Source organism: Scophthalmus maximus, chromosome 18 (genome assembly GCF_022379125.1).
Source record: "Scophthalmus maximus strain ysfricsl-2021 chromosome 18, ASM2237912v1, whole genome shotgun sequence".
NCBI classification, from domain to species: domain Eukaryota; kingdom Metazoa; phylum Chordata; class Actinopteri; order Pleuronectiformes; family Scophthalmidae; genus Scophthalmus; species Scophthalmus maximus.
Genome location: NC_061532.1, coordinates 9,223,337 through 9,239,450, shown reverse-complemented (window position 1 = coordinate 9,239,450; position 16,114 = coordinate 9,223,337). Strand labels below are relative to the sequence as shown.

General features: G+C 42.3%; 1 protein-coding gene across 1 annotated transcript; it reads left to right on the top strand.

The window, feature by feature from the left end:
• The first annotated feature begins 2,551 nt into the window (after positions 1-2,551).
• On the top strand, positions 2,552-14,335 carry trdn (triadin). The gene is made up of 6 exons (XM_035617030.2): positions 2,552-2,670; positions 6,774-6,972; positions 9,166-9,207; positions 12,733-12,780; positions 13,003-13,164; positions 14,111-14,335. The coding sequence occupies exons 2-6, from the start codon at positions 6,786-6,788 to the stop codon at positions 14,131-14,133; spliced, it is 462 nt and encodes a 153-aa protein (XP_035472923.1). The 5' UTR covers positions 2,552-2,670; positions 6,774-6,785; the 3' UTR covers positions 14,134-14,335.
• Positions 14,336-16,114: the final 1,779 nt, after the last annotated feature.

The following is a 16,114-nucleotide window of genomic DNA, read 5'->3' as shown; positions in this document are numbered from 1 at the left end:
TAGTGACTCTTGAAGGAATGGCTGGAGGTCATGTTATTGGTGTTATACAGGAACTTGTTAAACTGCACTGAAAGGCATCAGTTCAGCAGGAAGTTACAAGTGGTGCTGGATGTGCGACAGTTCACCTCTAGGCTGTCTGAGGTGCTGAGCTGGCACCAGCAGGACAGGATACCTCTGTCGCTGTCCCCGGTTCTGAACCTCAGCCGGCCCCTGAGAACCTATAGGTGACATTCCTCCGGCTTTGCCCCTGGAGAATGTGCCAAAAATACCCATCAGTTCTGAGTGTGATGCTCAAAAGAAACGTCTCATTAATCCTTTTGAAATGCACCACACCTCTTCAATATCTAGAGTCAATATCTGGATTTACAGATAGAAGGAACACACACACACACACACACACACACACACACACACACACACACACACACACAGTACTGTGGTGCAGACGTGACTGTTGTTCTAGTTGATTGCTCTTGGTTTCATCAGATTTACTGTGCATGGTTGGTTTCATCAGAGCATCTCTCATGGGTGTGAGCATTTTAGTCGTGCGTGCAGCATCGCGGCAATCTGACATGAAATGATCGAAACCACAGATGAGTAACTCAAATCAAGACTACAAATCAAAACATGGTCAACAGTGGACCGTAATTATGTGGCTGAGAATGTGACTTTCATTGAGCCTGAATGAACATTAGAGCTACTGGGAACTTTCTTTGTGATATGTATCTATGTAGATATAGATATATCTCTCTATATATCGTATTATCATATTTTGGATTGTTACTGGATTATTATTCCTAATTTATTAGTGTGTATTTCAAATTGAGATGAAACTGAATTTAACTATTTAATAGTTAAAATCAGAGGCATCATTTGTTTTGTGTGTAAAATATGTTTTGTACATAAAATCTTAATCTTGAGAGTTTAAATTGTAAAAAAAATTAAAACTAGCATGAGGCTATAGATTAACTATGACAGACTGGATTACAAGCAAAACCAGCGAGATGAACAGACGAACTGACAAAGGGGGACTGGGAGCACAGAGACTAAATCCACAAGGGAGGCTCGGATAATTAACAATAGGGTGGGGCAGACACAAGAGAGTGAAACGAGACAAAGACAGGAAGTAAAACAGGCAAAAAGATGGGAAAATTACAAAGTAAAACAGGAAATAATATGTTTAAAGTCCAAACTGAACGTTCAAAAGGTCCAAAAGATTTCATAAAGTTCCAGAAGAGTCATTTTTAGAATAGGAGCAGATCATAACATCAACTGTCATGGTGGCAGCAATACATTACCATAAAGTCCAACTTCACTTATTTCCAACTCCTGATTTCTTGTAAATTATTACACCTTATGTATTTATCTGAACATCTTGAAATGTGTATGCTTTGCCGAAGAAAATATTAAAATATGAATAACGCTATAGGCTCTTGCCTTTTTTAAGAAGAAAGGTCCCTAATTGTATCTTAGATACATTGTCTCATAGAGAATAGAATAGGACCTGAATTGTGTGTGTTTGTGTGTTGGTGTGTGTGTGTGTGTGTTGTCCCCCAGCCCCCAGCCCCCAGCCCCCTCTGTGCGCCCTACATAAGAAGCCGTCCGGTCCTATGTTAACTGCAGCTGCTGTCTGTATTGCTAATTATAGCCTCTGCAGCGCAGGCTCCCAGGGCAAGACTGGGGGTCAGGTTACTGCTTCCCGCTGCTCTGTCGCACACACACACGCAAACACACACACACACACACACACACACACACACACACACACACACACACACACACACACATACACACACACACACACACACACACACACACACACACACACTACTTTAAACTGGGCCTCCAAAACAGGTTGTGGCAGGTCTTAAAAACTCACATGGGCCTCAATTAGATATTTTATTTACTTATTTACCCCCGACTTTGAACCCTGTGTGACAGGGAAGGGCACCTAGGGGGATATATTTTTCCCCGGGAGGATGTACAGTAAGACGTTTAAACTTCCAAAAACTTTATTCTAGAAGTTGTTGTCAAGGGCACAAAGTGAATACGTTTGGTCTCCAGGCAAACTCTTGATAAAACTGCTAGTGCTGTTGTTGTTGAAGGACCCACCAGCCATTTGATTTATTAAACATATAAGAACCATAATTAGATAAATATGTAAATAAATTCAAGCACTACTTGATTCACATTACAGGTGTAAGGGAAGTGGCTTGATACTTTCAACAGCTCAGTAGAGGTGAGGTGAGGAACGAAGCAGTGGGCCTTTCCGAGGAGGAGACACATGATGTAACATCTTCATCACTGCAACATGATTAATAAGCTCAGTGTTTCTGAGACACAGTGAGGGAGACTTTTAGACCCTCACCTCCTTACTTTATGCTCTCCTCCATTTTTTCCCTCCTCTCCATCCATTGATCTTTGCCCCCCCCCCCCCCCCCCCCCCCCCCCCCCCACACCTCGTGTTCATCCTGTCCCTTCTCTCTTCACTCCTTCTCCTCTTTGGAAATCTCCCCCTCCCTCCCTCCATCTCTTTAACTCTCTATTTTGGACCCTCGGAGGGGGCAGGGTGAAGCTCTGTGGGTCAACCCCTTCTCCCTGCTTCACTCTATCCGTCTCTCTTTCTGTCTCACTCTCTCCAGCGGGAAACAGAATCTCAGACACTTTGAGGTGAGAATTTCTTGGAACACAAATCGAAGCCTTAGAGACTACTTTGAAAAAAAACAAAAAACAACAACAACTAAATAATCTGAAAGATTGTTCACTGGATTTCCTTCCATTTTCTCCCGTGGGGAGGGTCTGTGTGTATTTTTAGACCCCCGTGTGATCCAGCTTAACACAATTGCTGTGCGCCTTTTGCTACCGGATTTGAGTGTTGCCTCCATCATCTTTTCTCACGTTCCTCTGGGGACAAAGAGGGTTCTCAGAGAGGAGTGACGTTTGTTTCTATGGTAACACTGCGTTTCCCTGAGCCTTTGAAGGACTGAAGGTTATCGCCGAACATACAGCCAAGTCCAAGGTACGGTAGAAAAATCCATTTCACTCCGACTCGACTTAACAATAATGATCCGACACTGGTTTTACTTAACACTCACCGTCATTTAAAATAACTTTTTAATTTTAATGTTTTGGTCTGATAATGAAAAATCAATGATTGTTTTGTGCTATGATCTCTATTACAGGTTATATACAGTATAAGCCATCATCCCCTGTTAATACGTTATAATTTCTCAAGAGAAACTAACCAGTGACTCTCGTCCTTGTTGGCTTTATCAATTTGTCCATTGTGATTTTTAGAAGCTTGAATAGTCAAAAGTATCCAGTGGCCCATGTTACTGTTTTGTTGACATGGTGGTTGTGGCTGGTCAAGGTGAAACTACTTTTCGTATGTACAGTTTATGAAGTTTAGTACAGTGGTTCTCCACCAAGGGGGGTTAGGGGATGATTTATAGGAGATCTTGATCTGAAAAAGTAACAATAGCTACCTGTTGCTGTGGGATAAATGTAGAGTGGAGTATTTCCCACAGAAATGTAGTAAAGCACAGATAGAAAATGAAGCAGATTTTAACTTGAGCAAATAATGTTCAGTTACTTTCTTATGACCCGTTATGACCCAACAAAGTCACTAAATGTGCGCCGCCATGCCTGTTTGTCAGAAGGTTTGTGTACTCTAACACAGGGGCACGCTTTTGATGAGTCACCCTCTTTGCCTTTGTCGCCTTCCATTTGTCCTCAAATGCCAGTTAATAGCCTGCCCCCACATTGTTCTAATTCTTTTCATTCCTCCGGTGTGGATGAGGCAGCAGCCGCGGAGGGCGGTGTCCTCGTGTGTGTTGAGATCGGCTCAGCACTTGGTGGTAACAACAGGTGGGCTGGGTCAACTGGTATTAAAGGGAGGACGGACACGCGTGTGATTCACTCTCATGAAGCACGGGCTCCTTAAGAGGAGCGTACTGCACAGTGCAACCTTTCCTGCTCTGTCGTCTGTGGGACATTTCCACTGTACTCCATCCCTCGGTCATTGTAACATCGTGACTGTTTTACCTGCTGTGGATCAATACGTTGGCCCGACCAGCCCTCACTGGATCAATGGCTTTTGTATCGCACACACACACACACACGCTCTGAGGCACGCTCGGCTCTGCTTCTGAAATGACACGCACGGCAGTTGTTGCTCACCAGATCAATGGTTGGCTTTCTCGAATCGGACGCACACACAAATGCACTTTTGAGTGTGTGTGTGGACAGAATTATGTGGCATTGATTAAGTAGTTTGTTTTCTGAAGGCAGCAACACAAAGGTCAGCATGAGACCAGCTCCTGAATCCAAACAAATCAACAACTCTTCACATTGTACAAACATCGTACAGACAGACAAACAAACAGAGGAAATAATACGTACACAAATGGAAACAATGGGACAATATTGTCCATCAACAGTTCACTCGATGTCTTTCTGGAATATGAATACCAACTTTTTTGGAGTGTATTTTGATCACATTCTCCGAGTTGAACACCCTACACACTCAAAAGCTACTTAGAATTAATGAGCAGTGTGGGTTGAGACACAGGCAGGACGTTTGAACAACAAGGGTTTACAGGGAATGAAAAGAAAGAGAATTTTGAAACGTTGCTGCATTTCATTTTGACCATTGTTTTTCTCACCGTCTCACAAGGTCCCCACCTTATTAAAGTACAATGCTGAGTAACCCACTAATCAGTGAATCAGTATCAGCTAATAAAGGACAATGTTACTGTAGAAAGGAAGTTTTATCAGTAATGAACGGAAGAAGGTTTAGAGGCACCCATCTCTGAATCATTGGATTTTAAAAATGCCAAATCTAATCATATTACAACTTTGCACCACTGAAGTAATAATAATAATAATAATAATACATAAAAAATGATTCACCTGCAGTTGTACCTGATCTCAAGGCTCTGTCTTGAGGAGGGCATCCGTGTCTCTAATCACTCTAATTTATATAGTTCATTTTCCAAAATAAAGTTGTTTTTAACATTAATAATTGGCCATGTTGCATCTGGAATGGGATTACAGGTCTCTAGAAAGTTATCACGTAGCATGTTTGTATGTTGCAATCGTGTTATAACATTAAAAACATCTAGTTACAATAGAACATTTTTCATTCACATGATCACGTGATCCTGTTCTCATCTTATTTTCATTATTCTGGTGTGGCAGCAATACATTTGTAAGCTATTAAAATATGATGTATTATTATTAGTATTGTGTTTCCGCACCATCATGTTTTTGTTATTTTTGATCAAACAGCTTGTTGTCGAGTGCACGCTCTTTTGGGTTTGAGTGCACAGCCAACATAACCGCCGATAACATGAACAATTTTCAAAAGAAGTAGCGTATATACCGAGGAAAAATGTGGCCGTAATTGTACCTTGAGGTATAAGGAGGAACATTGTCCGAAGCACGAGTCCAAAACCTAATTCTCTCAACCGGTGTGTGAGGAACGGTGTTTAATAGCAGCTGGACCAGCACACAGCACACAGCACATCCTTCAGGGCCTCATTACTAATGATAGGAAGGACGTACTTCTTCCAAATGAGTCATCCCTGTTTTAATTCACAACCCACACCAGAGTAACTATCACTTTACATTTGCCGATAAACTGTGCGAGAGGCAGGCAGAGAGAAACAGAAGGAAAAATAAATCATCTCGGGCGTTCACCGCGGCGCGCAACGTAATAAACACAAACAACCGAACACCGGCACGTAATCGTGTTATGGCGCACAGCCCCAGTGCCGCACGATGATGAAAACTCTCCCCGCAGAAGTCATTTTTCGTAAAGAGACGATTTTTCAACGGGAGGAGATGGAATTTAATCTCGTCATCACCTCGGGTAATTCCTTGTCCTCTCTCTTACTCTCTCCCCTCCTGCTCACCTCGCGTCTTCACGTATCTCTCTTTCGCCGCCACTGACAAAAAGTAACAGAACACACCCGAATGATTCAGCGACATCCCCTGTTGTGAAATACCTTTAGATATTACTCATATCATGCACAGATTAAAGTTACACAAATTGCTTGTAGTACCAACAGCACCATGACCTATGACCCTTACAGAGGCCTATCTTTTTTGTGTGATATCCAGAGCACAATCTTTCCCGAATATTAACCGAGTATTATGAAAAAATTACAAAGTTTAGTGATGCTGTACATGTTGTGAGGGCTTATTGTGCTGCTTTCAGGAAATTGATTCCTTCAGAAGCAACATTTTACGACATGTCAGATATGTTCATTAACAAAGGTTCTTCATTCTAATAAAAAAATAAAAAATAAATAACATAATTTAGGCAGCACTATGTTTCCTCCAAAACAAATTTGCTTCTGCAGATTAGTTTTATACAAACATCATTTCCGGGAGACATGGTTGCTGGAGGAGGTTTGCAAAGACTAAGAAGAAAAAAAATCCTTTGATGATGACATTAGGGTTGTCACGGCTCAGGATTGGATCTTTAATAGAGAGCAGAAAGTCTGCGTTACAAACGTGGGATATGCAATGATAAAAAAAAGGCGCAGTGACGAAATGATTTTCTTCAAATGACCCAAACCTGCTGAAATCAGTGTTAAGACATTTGTGATCGCGTTGGCTGATGCAACCATCTGTTGTGTGATTAAAAAAAACTAATTTTGCATTTTATTTTTGCTGGGAATTTCTTTGAGTCATCCAAACACTGAACCTCCCCCCTCTCCTCCTCTAAACTTTACTATCTGTCTCTCTTCCATGTTTTACTGCCCCAGCTCTCCTCACCAATGAGCAGTCAGGCCAACGGCGGGGCGGTGGTCCCTTCAGCTCGGACCAATCAGAAGACATTTTTGGACGATGTCATTTTGACCTTCAGTTCGCCGATGGCTTGGCTGCTGGTTGTGGCGCTGATCCTCACGTGGTCGGGGGTCGCCATTGTTCTGTTTGATCTGCTGGATTATAAGACTCTAGCAGGTAACATTTCATATTTTAATACAGGTATCTGAACTTTCTGTTTATTAAATATCATTATTATTTTCATTATAATTTTATGAAAATGTGATTGTGATATGCTTGCAATCTTTGACACTATCTAATGACACTTTCTGTCCACCCATGCATTACCCATTTTTCGCATTTCATTCACACGTCCATAATTCACGTGGTACATCGTTCAACAGCCTTTCAGACATTTTTGAAGCACACTTCAAAAGTGGAACGTGCTCTCACGGTGGCCGTCATTTTCAACGACGTCCGCGTGTCAGACGACGGGACACACGCCGGCTCACTTTTTTCCTTTCAACACGTGTTGATAACATCGCCACGTCTCACCACCTGTGCCGCTTTGAGCGCTGCGTGTGTGAAAAAGTGACACATGGCGTGTTTCCAGTCGCTTGACAGACACATGCATTGAAAATGACACACCGTTTTCAAGGGAGAGCGTTTTCTCACACTCACACACTCACTCAGACTCTAACATTTGAGAGTTTATGTACCAGTGTGGTCATACAGCTGAGTACATGCTGAGGTCTATCCACTCATTCATTTTCACTTCAGTGTCTGACTCACGCACACACACACACACACACACACACACACACACACTCAAAGAAGTGATTGAAAGCGGTATGTTAACATGCTTACTGTAACACAGACACAGGAGATATTCAGTCCTCATTGTGATTAAAACATCAAGTAGTTTACTTTAGAGTTGAATGATATCTCTCATGTGGACTACAGAAGCTGTGAGTGGACTTGTTTTGTCAGATATTTTTTAATCCTCCCATCTCCCCCCAGCCCAGGACTGATTTGTTTTGAGTGATCAAATTTCGCTTCCTGTGATCACGCTTCAATTACTTCTTTGTCACGAGATAACGGAAAACGAATTTCCCTGGGATACAGATTGATTAAAGTAAATGCAGCAGTCAAGATATCGCCTTCAAACATGTTCGAGCTGCTTAAGGCTGTCTGCTCGCCGCCGCCACGTTCAGGCAGACAAAGCGCCACGAACCCATTAAGTTATGTCTTGAGATAATGAGAAACGTCTGATTGCGGAGTAATAGGATGAAGAAGAAAAGAGCAACAGCGACTCTCTCTCTGCCTGCCCCGTGCTGTACTGCAGCATATTGTGTTATTTTTGTAAACACAGCATCTTGGTTGATTTCCCCAGATATCAAAGAAAAAGAAAAACGTACCACAGCAGCTATTAAGTACTTCAATTACACAGACTAGGGGACTGCAGTGAGATTATTACTGTATATATGACAGTGTTAAGTGTTGGGTTATTACAGTAGTAGCACTTTGAGAGCACACATGGTCATGTGAGTGTTTATTTGACCATGAAAATTGTTAAGTTAATTTGAGTTGCGTGACATGATGGTGGTTGCAGATTCACTTTAACTATATACCACTATAACTTTACCATAAGTATATATACCATTGCAACTGTGCATCTGTTGATGTGATGCAGGTATCTTCCTAAGAGAACAATCATTTTTTTTAAGCATTCATTTTAAATTACAGCGAAAACGATTAACTGCAATTGTATATTGAATTTTTTAGTCCGAGGTCTTATCTAGTTGAGTCAGCAGGTGAGAGGAATGTCGGAAAAAAAGCATTCAACATACAGAACATGGAGAGTAAAACTTCATGCAATACATACATCATTCATATTTAGGCTATTATGGTTTAAATTGGGCTTTCTTTCAATGATGACAACAAATTGAATTGGTCTTTCCATAAAACTTCTTGGACCCTTACAAACATATCCAATTCCATATATTTGAGCATAAAGAAAGCCGCATGCGATCTAAACACATATGGCATACAAAGGTCAAACTGCCGGCGATCGTCCAACCACACAACAGAGAAATCAATCACTTTGATTTTGTCACAAAGCTGCGGTGTATTCCAGTACTCAGTGCATTTACTGATATGATAACCTTTCTGTCAGTTCTGCTCACATCCGCTCTTCATCACTCCCACCACTACTACACATCACCATGAGTTTGGACCATCCTACGGTGCGAGGATGTTCCTGCGTCACACATCCGACATCCTCACCTTTAACGCGTCTCCTCACTTTCCTCCTCTCTTTCGTCCCCAACCCCCACCCCTTCACCGCCTCTCCATCCTCATGCTGTCAATCACCTGCCATCCCATCCAAAGAGTACACATCATACTGTGACGACCCCGTGTGTTTATCTTCTGGTAAAAAGAAAATCCCCACAACACAGCACCACTAACAGTTTAACTGCACCGCTCGCTTGTACTAGAACGATGGCCGTGGCAGAGCCGTGTAAAGATCAAGAGAACCCTTGTCCAGTGTTTCCAGTGTTCCAGACTGTGAGGCTCTGCATTTGACCTTTTTCAAGTGCAAATCAGCATCAAATCAGGACAAAAGCACTCTCCATCTGGTGAAAGTGGAGACTGGAAATCTTCTACCAGCAGGGGGTTTTCCCCACCAGCTGTCAAAAGCTAAACATCTGCTGTGAGCCATGATACAACTGACTTGGGTGAAGCCATGCTGCTTGACAGTTTCAAATGAGTCAGAGCGATGTAGCAACAGTCTTTTCGGCTTCGGCGTGGACGGCTTTAGCTACTTTATGCTAGAAAATGGTTCTCAAATAAATCTGTGCGCAGCAAAGTGTGTGAATGATCCTGCCCGGTCACGCCTTTTCTCTGCATTGTGCTGTTTGATCCCATCTTTTCTTCCCTAACTAACAAGCTTGCTACAGTAACTCTCAGTTACCTCGGCTTTCGCAAATCCTTTTTTTTTTTTAGCTCTTTTACCCCAAAAGTCTGGCAAATTAATGGAAGAACATCTTCTGTTTTAGTGGTCTGAACAGCATTCTTCTTCAAACAGGGCAGACAAATCAGTCCAAAACATCCCATAGGTGTACAAATGGGTGAATTGAGACCCAGTGACTGGGAAGGCCGAGCATACGACTCACATCATTTTGATGTGATAATCAAACCGCTCAGTGATCCTTTGCGCCCTGTGTGAAATAAATTTAGCATTTTCAGTCCCCAGGCTTGAAGTGCACGACACCTCAACATGTGTGCTGCATCGTCGGTGTGGAATTGCAAGTGTGTTTGTCATGTTGTCGGGACCTAAATCGGTTTCACTGTCACATTATGGGGGCTTGTCTTACTTATGGGGACCCCAAAATTTAAATCATCGGATTATAAGGTGAAGGAATGCTTTAATGTTAGGGGTAAGGCAGGTTTCGGGTAGTGGTTACAGTTAGGAAAGTGGAAGTCGGGGTTCAAGTGAGAGTAAGGCTTCAGAAACTCAAACAGAAAAGGGAATGCAGAGTCCCTGAAAAAGCTTGATTCGTACATCACCCACACCTCGTGCAGAGCTATCAATAAAAAGTTACAAGTATTTAAAGTCCAGTAAACATTTCTCCCAGGGCTAAGGATTGTCCTGAGCTGAGGAGGAGCTGCACATAAAGAGCAAGTGTGCCCCCCCCCCCCCCCCCCCCCCCCCCCCCCCGTACATTGTTGTTATCTTCCACTCCCCGAAGCAAATATTTGCAAGTCGACAATGACAAAATGCTGGGCTGCATTTTTAATCACACGGCTCTTCTGCCACCCTGACATTTCAATAAAGGCCAGTGTGTGTAAATGAAACAGCACGGAGACATTGCTTGGACAACGAAGAAGAAATCCAATTCTCCCTGTCGTGAAAAAGCACAGAAAGAAGTTTTGTGTGTGGAGAAGAGATGGACACCGGTGCACCGGAGAAGGATACAGTTAAAGAGACATAAATAAACACATTGTTTAGTAAAATACAGTAACGCAGGCGAGATAAAAGCAGATCGTATAAAGCAGTAGACAAAAAGGTGGTGGATGGGAGACCGCGAAGCAGAATTGCAGATGGTGAGAGTTTCATCAGTCACCTTATCGTAGATTTGATTTTTTCTCTCTCTGTCAGAGAGACAAAGGCTCAAATGTTAAAAAGAAAAAAAACTCCTTAGACTGAGACGGTTGGAAATGTTACAAAGGGAACAGGCGGGATTTATTTTCTAGTGCAGACGTTACTGAGTCTGAAACTAAAAAAACCTAGTAGGCAAGGTGTGAGGGAAGGACGAAAAAATGGAGCACAGGATGAAAAGAGGGAAAGAAATTAATGAAGGTGGACGAAAGTAAGAAGAACAAAGCTGTGTATCATTAAGCTTCTCTTATCCAGCTTAGATTTGTTTCTTCCAGCTGCTTTATGTTCTTCTCTTCGTTTGATGTCCATGGGGTTTCTTTCTTTCTTCTTTTTTAGATTTCTGCTGCAAAATGTGTATTTTTCATCTATTTTCTTTGTGTTATATCATTTTGATGTGTCTGCTTAACTACATTTAACTAAAAACACACAGGGCAAAAAGGTAGGGGGGGGGGGCAAAGGCATGAAGGGAAGACACGGCATGAGCATATGAAAGTAAGACTATGGGAGAAAATAGATGTAAAGAGATAAGGGAGATGAAAAGGGACATGGAATGAATTAGAGATAGGAAGACAGAAAGACGGAGGGTGGAAGTGATGTGGGGTAAGGGGGGTGGGGATGGGGCTTCTATTCCTGGTGTCCCTGGCACTGAGTCTGGAGTGCCAATCAAAGAAATGCCAGCGCATTAATCAGTTGTTTATGAGGATCCATTATGATTCCTCCGAAACCGGGCTACAAACAGGCAGCGAGCTGGGAGAGGGAGGATTAAAGGGGTCCGCGGAGACGACCAAAACAATGCATTTAGCACTTCAGAGCCAAGAGTTATCATAATACTCGCGGAGGAACGATGAATGTGCTAATTCGCGTGCTCCTCGGAGGGACGGATGCAAAACACCTCCATTGCTGCGGCAGCTATATGGTCCCAGTTTAACACCGCGACCCTGAGAGCAGTCTTCATTATCAAGGCCAGAGTCGCCTCCGTCAACGTTAAACCATCATCTGGCTTATTACAGACAAAGAGGCGCAGCTAAACATATGGGCAGAGGCCCATCAGCAGGAAGTCACGCCGCACGCGCCGGCTGTATTGAATAAATATATAATCAGAACAACCCCGCAACCCCTAATGCAACGTGAAACAGATGCAGCAGCAATTCGTTTTTAATGAATTGTTCAAGAAGCCGAGACACACTGCACCACACAGTTTGTTGGAAAAAATATCCACACGTCTGATGACATCAGTTGTTGAGTTATTAATGAAATCATGAAAAAAAGGGGGCTAATGAGTGTAACTTTCTAATTAGCCATCACGTGTGCAGTTGTACATACTGTAAGTGAGCCATCACACTGGTTTCTCGCCGTCTAATAAGGCAACAGCAAAAGCTAGTCACATGGGACAGACAATGTCAAAATGTTAGTAAAACTGTGTGGGGAGCGTTGAAATGCGGCGGGGAAGCTGCTGTGTTGTTGTTGCTGTGTTGTTGTTGCTGTGTTGTTGTTGCTGTGCGTGTTCTCACTCAGCATGTCCTCTGCATCTTTTGATCATGTTCGTGGCGTTATTGTCACGTGGATGTAAATCTAAAGCTGTACGTGGCTGTGAATGACTGAGAACGAAATATTCAGCGAGATGAAGACCACTGGTCGTTCTGTACGACTTATTGTCTTTATGTCATTTCTCTTCTGTTATGTGTCAGTTCCCCTCCCTTTTTTTTGCCCTCTCTCCCCCTTTTTTCTTTTCCCCCTCTGCGTCCTGTAATCTGCTGCCTCTGTTAATGATGCGTTCATGTGTCTCTCCCCATCAGGTCTCCCTCCTCCTTCCGCCATTGCTAAGAGAGGTTTGAGGCCCAGAGGCAAGCAGGAACTCCTAAGTTTAAAAAAGAATAAGAACAATATTCAAAACATACTACCTTTGTGAAGCTTTTTATATTTCTGTTCAATCTGTGTGTTGTGATTTAAATCTTAAGTCATTTCTGAATTTGCACATCACAGTGCCTGATTACATTCACTGTTTAACTCCACTTTGAATGGTTAGATGGTCATTCTGCTATTTGAATCTATTCTATTCTGTTCAGGCGGTGTCCGTCCAATCAAATCAAGCCCGGCCGGAGTCCCTGGTGGTGTCACAGCTCAGGAGGGCATTGATTGGTTGGAGATGATATGGACGTTTGCAGCCAGCTTGGTAGCTCCCGATGAGGAGGAGGAAGGTATTCACCAGCTAACTGAAACCCTCACATGTAAGAAAACATCACCTCACTCTAATAAACCATCCCATGACAAATATGATTAATAACAAATGTCTTGAAGAAGGTGATTAACCTCGCGGATGGATTACTGAACGGGCACAAGGGTCAGGGGTTCGAAGGGGTTTGGTGGTTTGTGTCCCGGTTCCGGTTGTGTCATAATCCGTCCATGTTTATCCTAACATCTTGTTCAGGACAAGACCAATTACATCCTCCAAATCATGAATAAAACATTTTTTAATATTGTGAATAAAGATAGAATAATAATCTGCATGTAAATGTTTTTAAAATGGAAAATTCTTCTCTCCAACTCCTCTCATGTATTTGCTAAAGCCAGATGTTTTTATTGCGGATGCTTGTGGTCATAACCCAGGCCGTGCAGATAACAGTGATGACGGAGCTGTCAGAACGTAATCACTCACTGACTAACTGGGTTCTAATGAACACAGTGACCTTTTAACCCCTCGGAAATTGTGTGAATACAGTCGGCAGAAAATAAGCTTTTAGCATTAGCTTCTTTATTCAATTATCAAAGCCAGTGTTGCTTACAAATTACTTTTAATTAGCTGTGATAAAACCTTGACCTCGGGCACTTATATATTTCACGACACTTGCTCTCATTCAGACAGACGGTGAGTCGTAGAAAGATTAAGTTTGTCGGGGAAGCTGTTGATTTCCAGTGGAAGAGGTTTAAGGCCAACACAACAGAAGAAAGAAAGAAAAAAAGATGATTGCTTGTTAGGCTTAGTAATATCAGCCAAGAAAAATGCTAATTCCCTATAGTTAAATGTTTGTTGAATAGCACGAGAAATACTGTCGCTACAATCAGTAGTTTGCATGTGTGTGGTTCCTCCTCCCCTGACATTTACACCTGCACTAACTGTGATTGATGAGCTACTGGGACTGATGAATGACTAATGTTTCCTCCCCTGTCAACCAGCTTTCCACTCTGAGGAGCTCTGAAAGAGAGGAGCGTGGAGAGAGAGAGGACAGTACACAGAGCCTGAGAGAGGACGGGGAGGCAAAACGAGACGTGCGCGTCCGACGAGAGTGGACGAGAGAAAGTAGAGGAATGGAAAGAGGATGTAAAAATATATCACACAATATAACAAATATTTCTTTGTCATTAACTGGATAATTTGATGAATAAAAACTGCCAATGTCACTTCCTGGCTTCTTCTCGGACTGTACAGGCTGCAGTGCAGACTGGGTATATTCAAACCAAATAGACTCATATCATATGTCACTTACTCCGAGTCCAAGTCACTGAATTAAAGAGACTTTTAAGACAAGATGCTAACTTAAAGACCAAAAGAAGGAAAAGAAAAACTCCTCCACATCATTACAGATGAACACGGGCCTGGAGGAATCAGACATGGAGCAGTTAAAGACCTTCTCCCTGTAGTAGACCCCCGCAGTATCAGACTGGGTGACTCAAACAGGGAGATTGAACTTGAAGTAGATGATGGTGGGCGACAGAGAAAAAACACCAAAATTGCGAATTCATAATTGGAATTGAGATAAGAAGGGATGTAATACTTGCACTAAAAAAACAACGACAGATGACTGAATCAATGAAGCCTGGATATAATACAAACAGCACAGTAGAAGAACACCTCATACAGTCTCACATAGCCATTCAACATGTAGCCTCAAGGTTTTGCATCCAGGTACACCGAGGCTGTGGCCGTGGTGTAATGTTTGAAAGAAGAAAAGACTTATTGTCATGTAACTAAGCAAGGACACAGTCAAACACTTTCACTACAATGGGCAATTTTCGGTTTCCCAATTCTCATAACCTGTATGTGGTTGGACTGTGGCAAAATGGCCCGTCGCTGCTATTGGATCATTATTATTGATGTATTGACATGTAAGACGAACACTATTGTTGTAGCTGCTGAGGGGGCATTGGGCTTTGTTTCATATGATTTGAAAGGCTTATAAAAGTATGAAATAATTGTAGTGGAGTAAAAAGTAAGAATTTAAAAGGTGTGAAGTAGAAGTCTAAAATGGCATAAAATTGCTAAAACTGAGGTAAAGCACAACAACCTCAGACTAAATGTCTACCTCTACATTAACATCGACCTTCAACCTTTGTAGAAGTTTGATCCCACCGAATGTTGAACGTCATCCCGACTATTAATCATCCCAATTGTTTTCCAGACAAACCAGCTCCTGCCTCTTCCTTCCTGATTATCTTCTTCGTTGTCCACTACATTAAACGGCTGCAAATGCGTAGTTTACAAAATGCAAGGAGGGTACATTAATTTTTAACTAAAATGAGCCAGCCTGCAATCAGTACTGTGGGACCGCGTTGCCGGCGTAATGAAATTATCACGAAATTACAATGAAATCATAACTTTATCACGGCTCTAATGGGTTTTAACCACATTGCAGAGAACATACGAGTGCGGTAGGAAATCCCCATGGCTGCACAGGGAAGGCGTCAGTAAATTACATCACATTATACATTATCATCTGTTGAGCGCCCTGCTTAGCGGGATGTTTTAACTGAAATCACATCGGGCAATTTTTCAGAATTACAGAAGATGTCTCCTGAAATAATCGTAAAAAAAGAAAAGAAACTAATGAAAAGTCTGGGCTTTGATTTGTGAAGACAAACACGCCATCCTCTCCCTCTTAGCACATGAGCAGCGGATCAACGCCTCTTTCACTCCGGTGACAGTTTTTCGGGGCGCTGAGCAGCATCCAGGCGATGGTTCGGCACAGAATGATACGTAACATGATGAACTGCTTTCAATTCAACTTGAGTGTGAAGGTAAAAGTAGAGGAGTACTTTGACATCTTGTGAAACAGACATCAGACTAATGATTCCACTCTCATGTCTGTACAGTAAATCTAAAGACAGTTATCTTAGCGTAGCATAAAGACTGAAAACAGTGGGAAACAGCTCACCTGGGTCTGTCCACAAGTAGTGAAATCT

Excerpts from the sequence above, each read along its gene's own strand:
- trdn (XM_035617030.2), top strand. The coding sequence starts at position 6,786 with ATGAGCAGTCAGGCCAACGGCGGGGCGGTGGTCCCTTCAGCTCGGACC. Across the intron at positions 9,208-12,732 it reads CCCCGTGTGTTTATCTTCTG|GTCTCCCTCCTCCTTCCGCC; the intron begins GTAAAAAGAAAA and ends TCTCCCCATCAG. Across the intron at positions 12,781-13,002 it reads GAGAGGTTTGAGGCCCAGAG|GCGGTGTCCGTCCAATCAAA; the intron begins GCAAGCAGGAAC and ends TATTCTGTTCAG.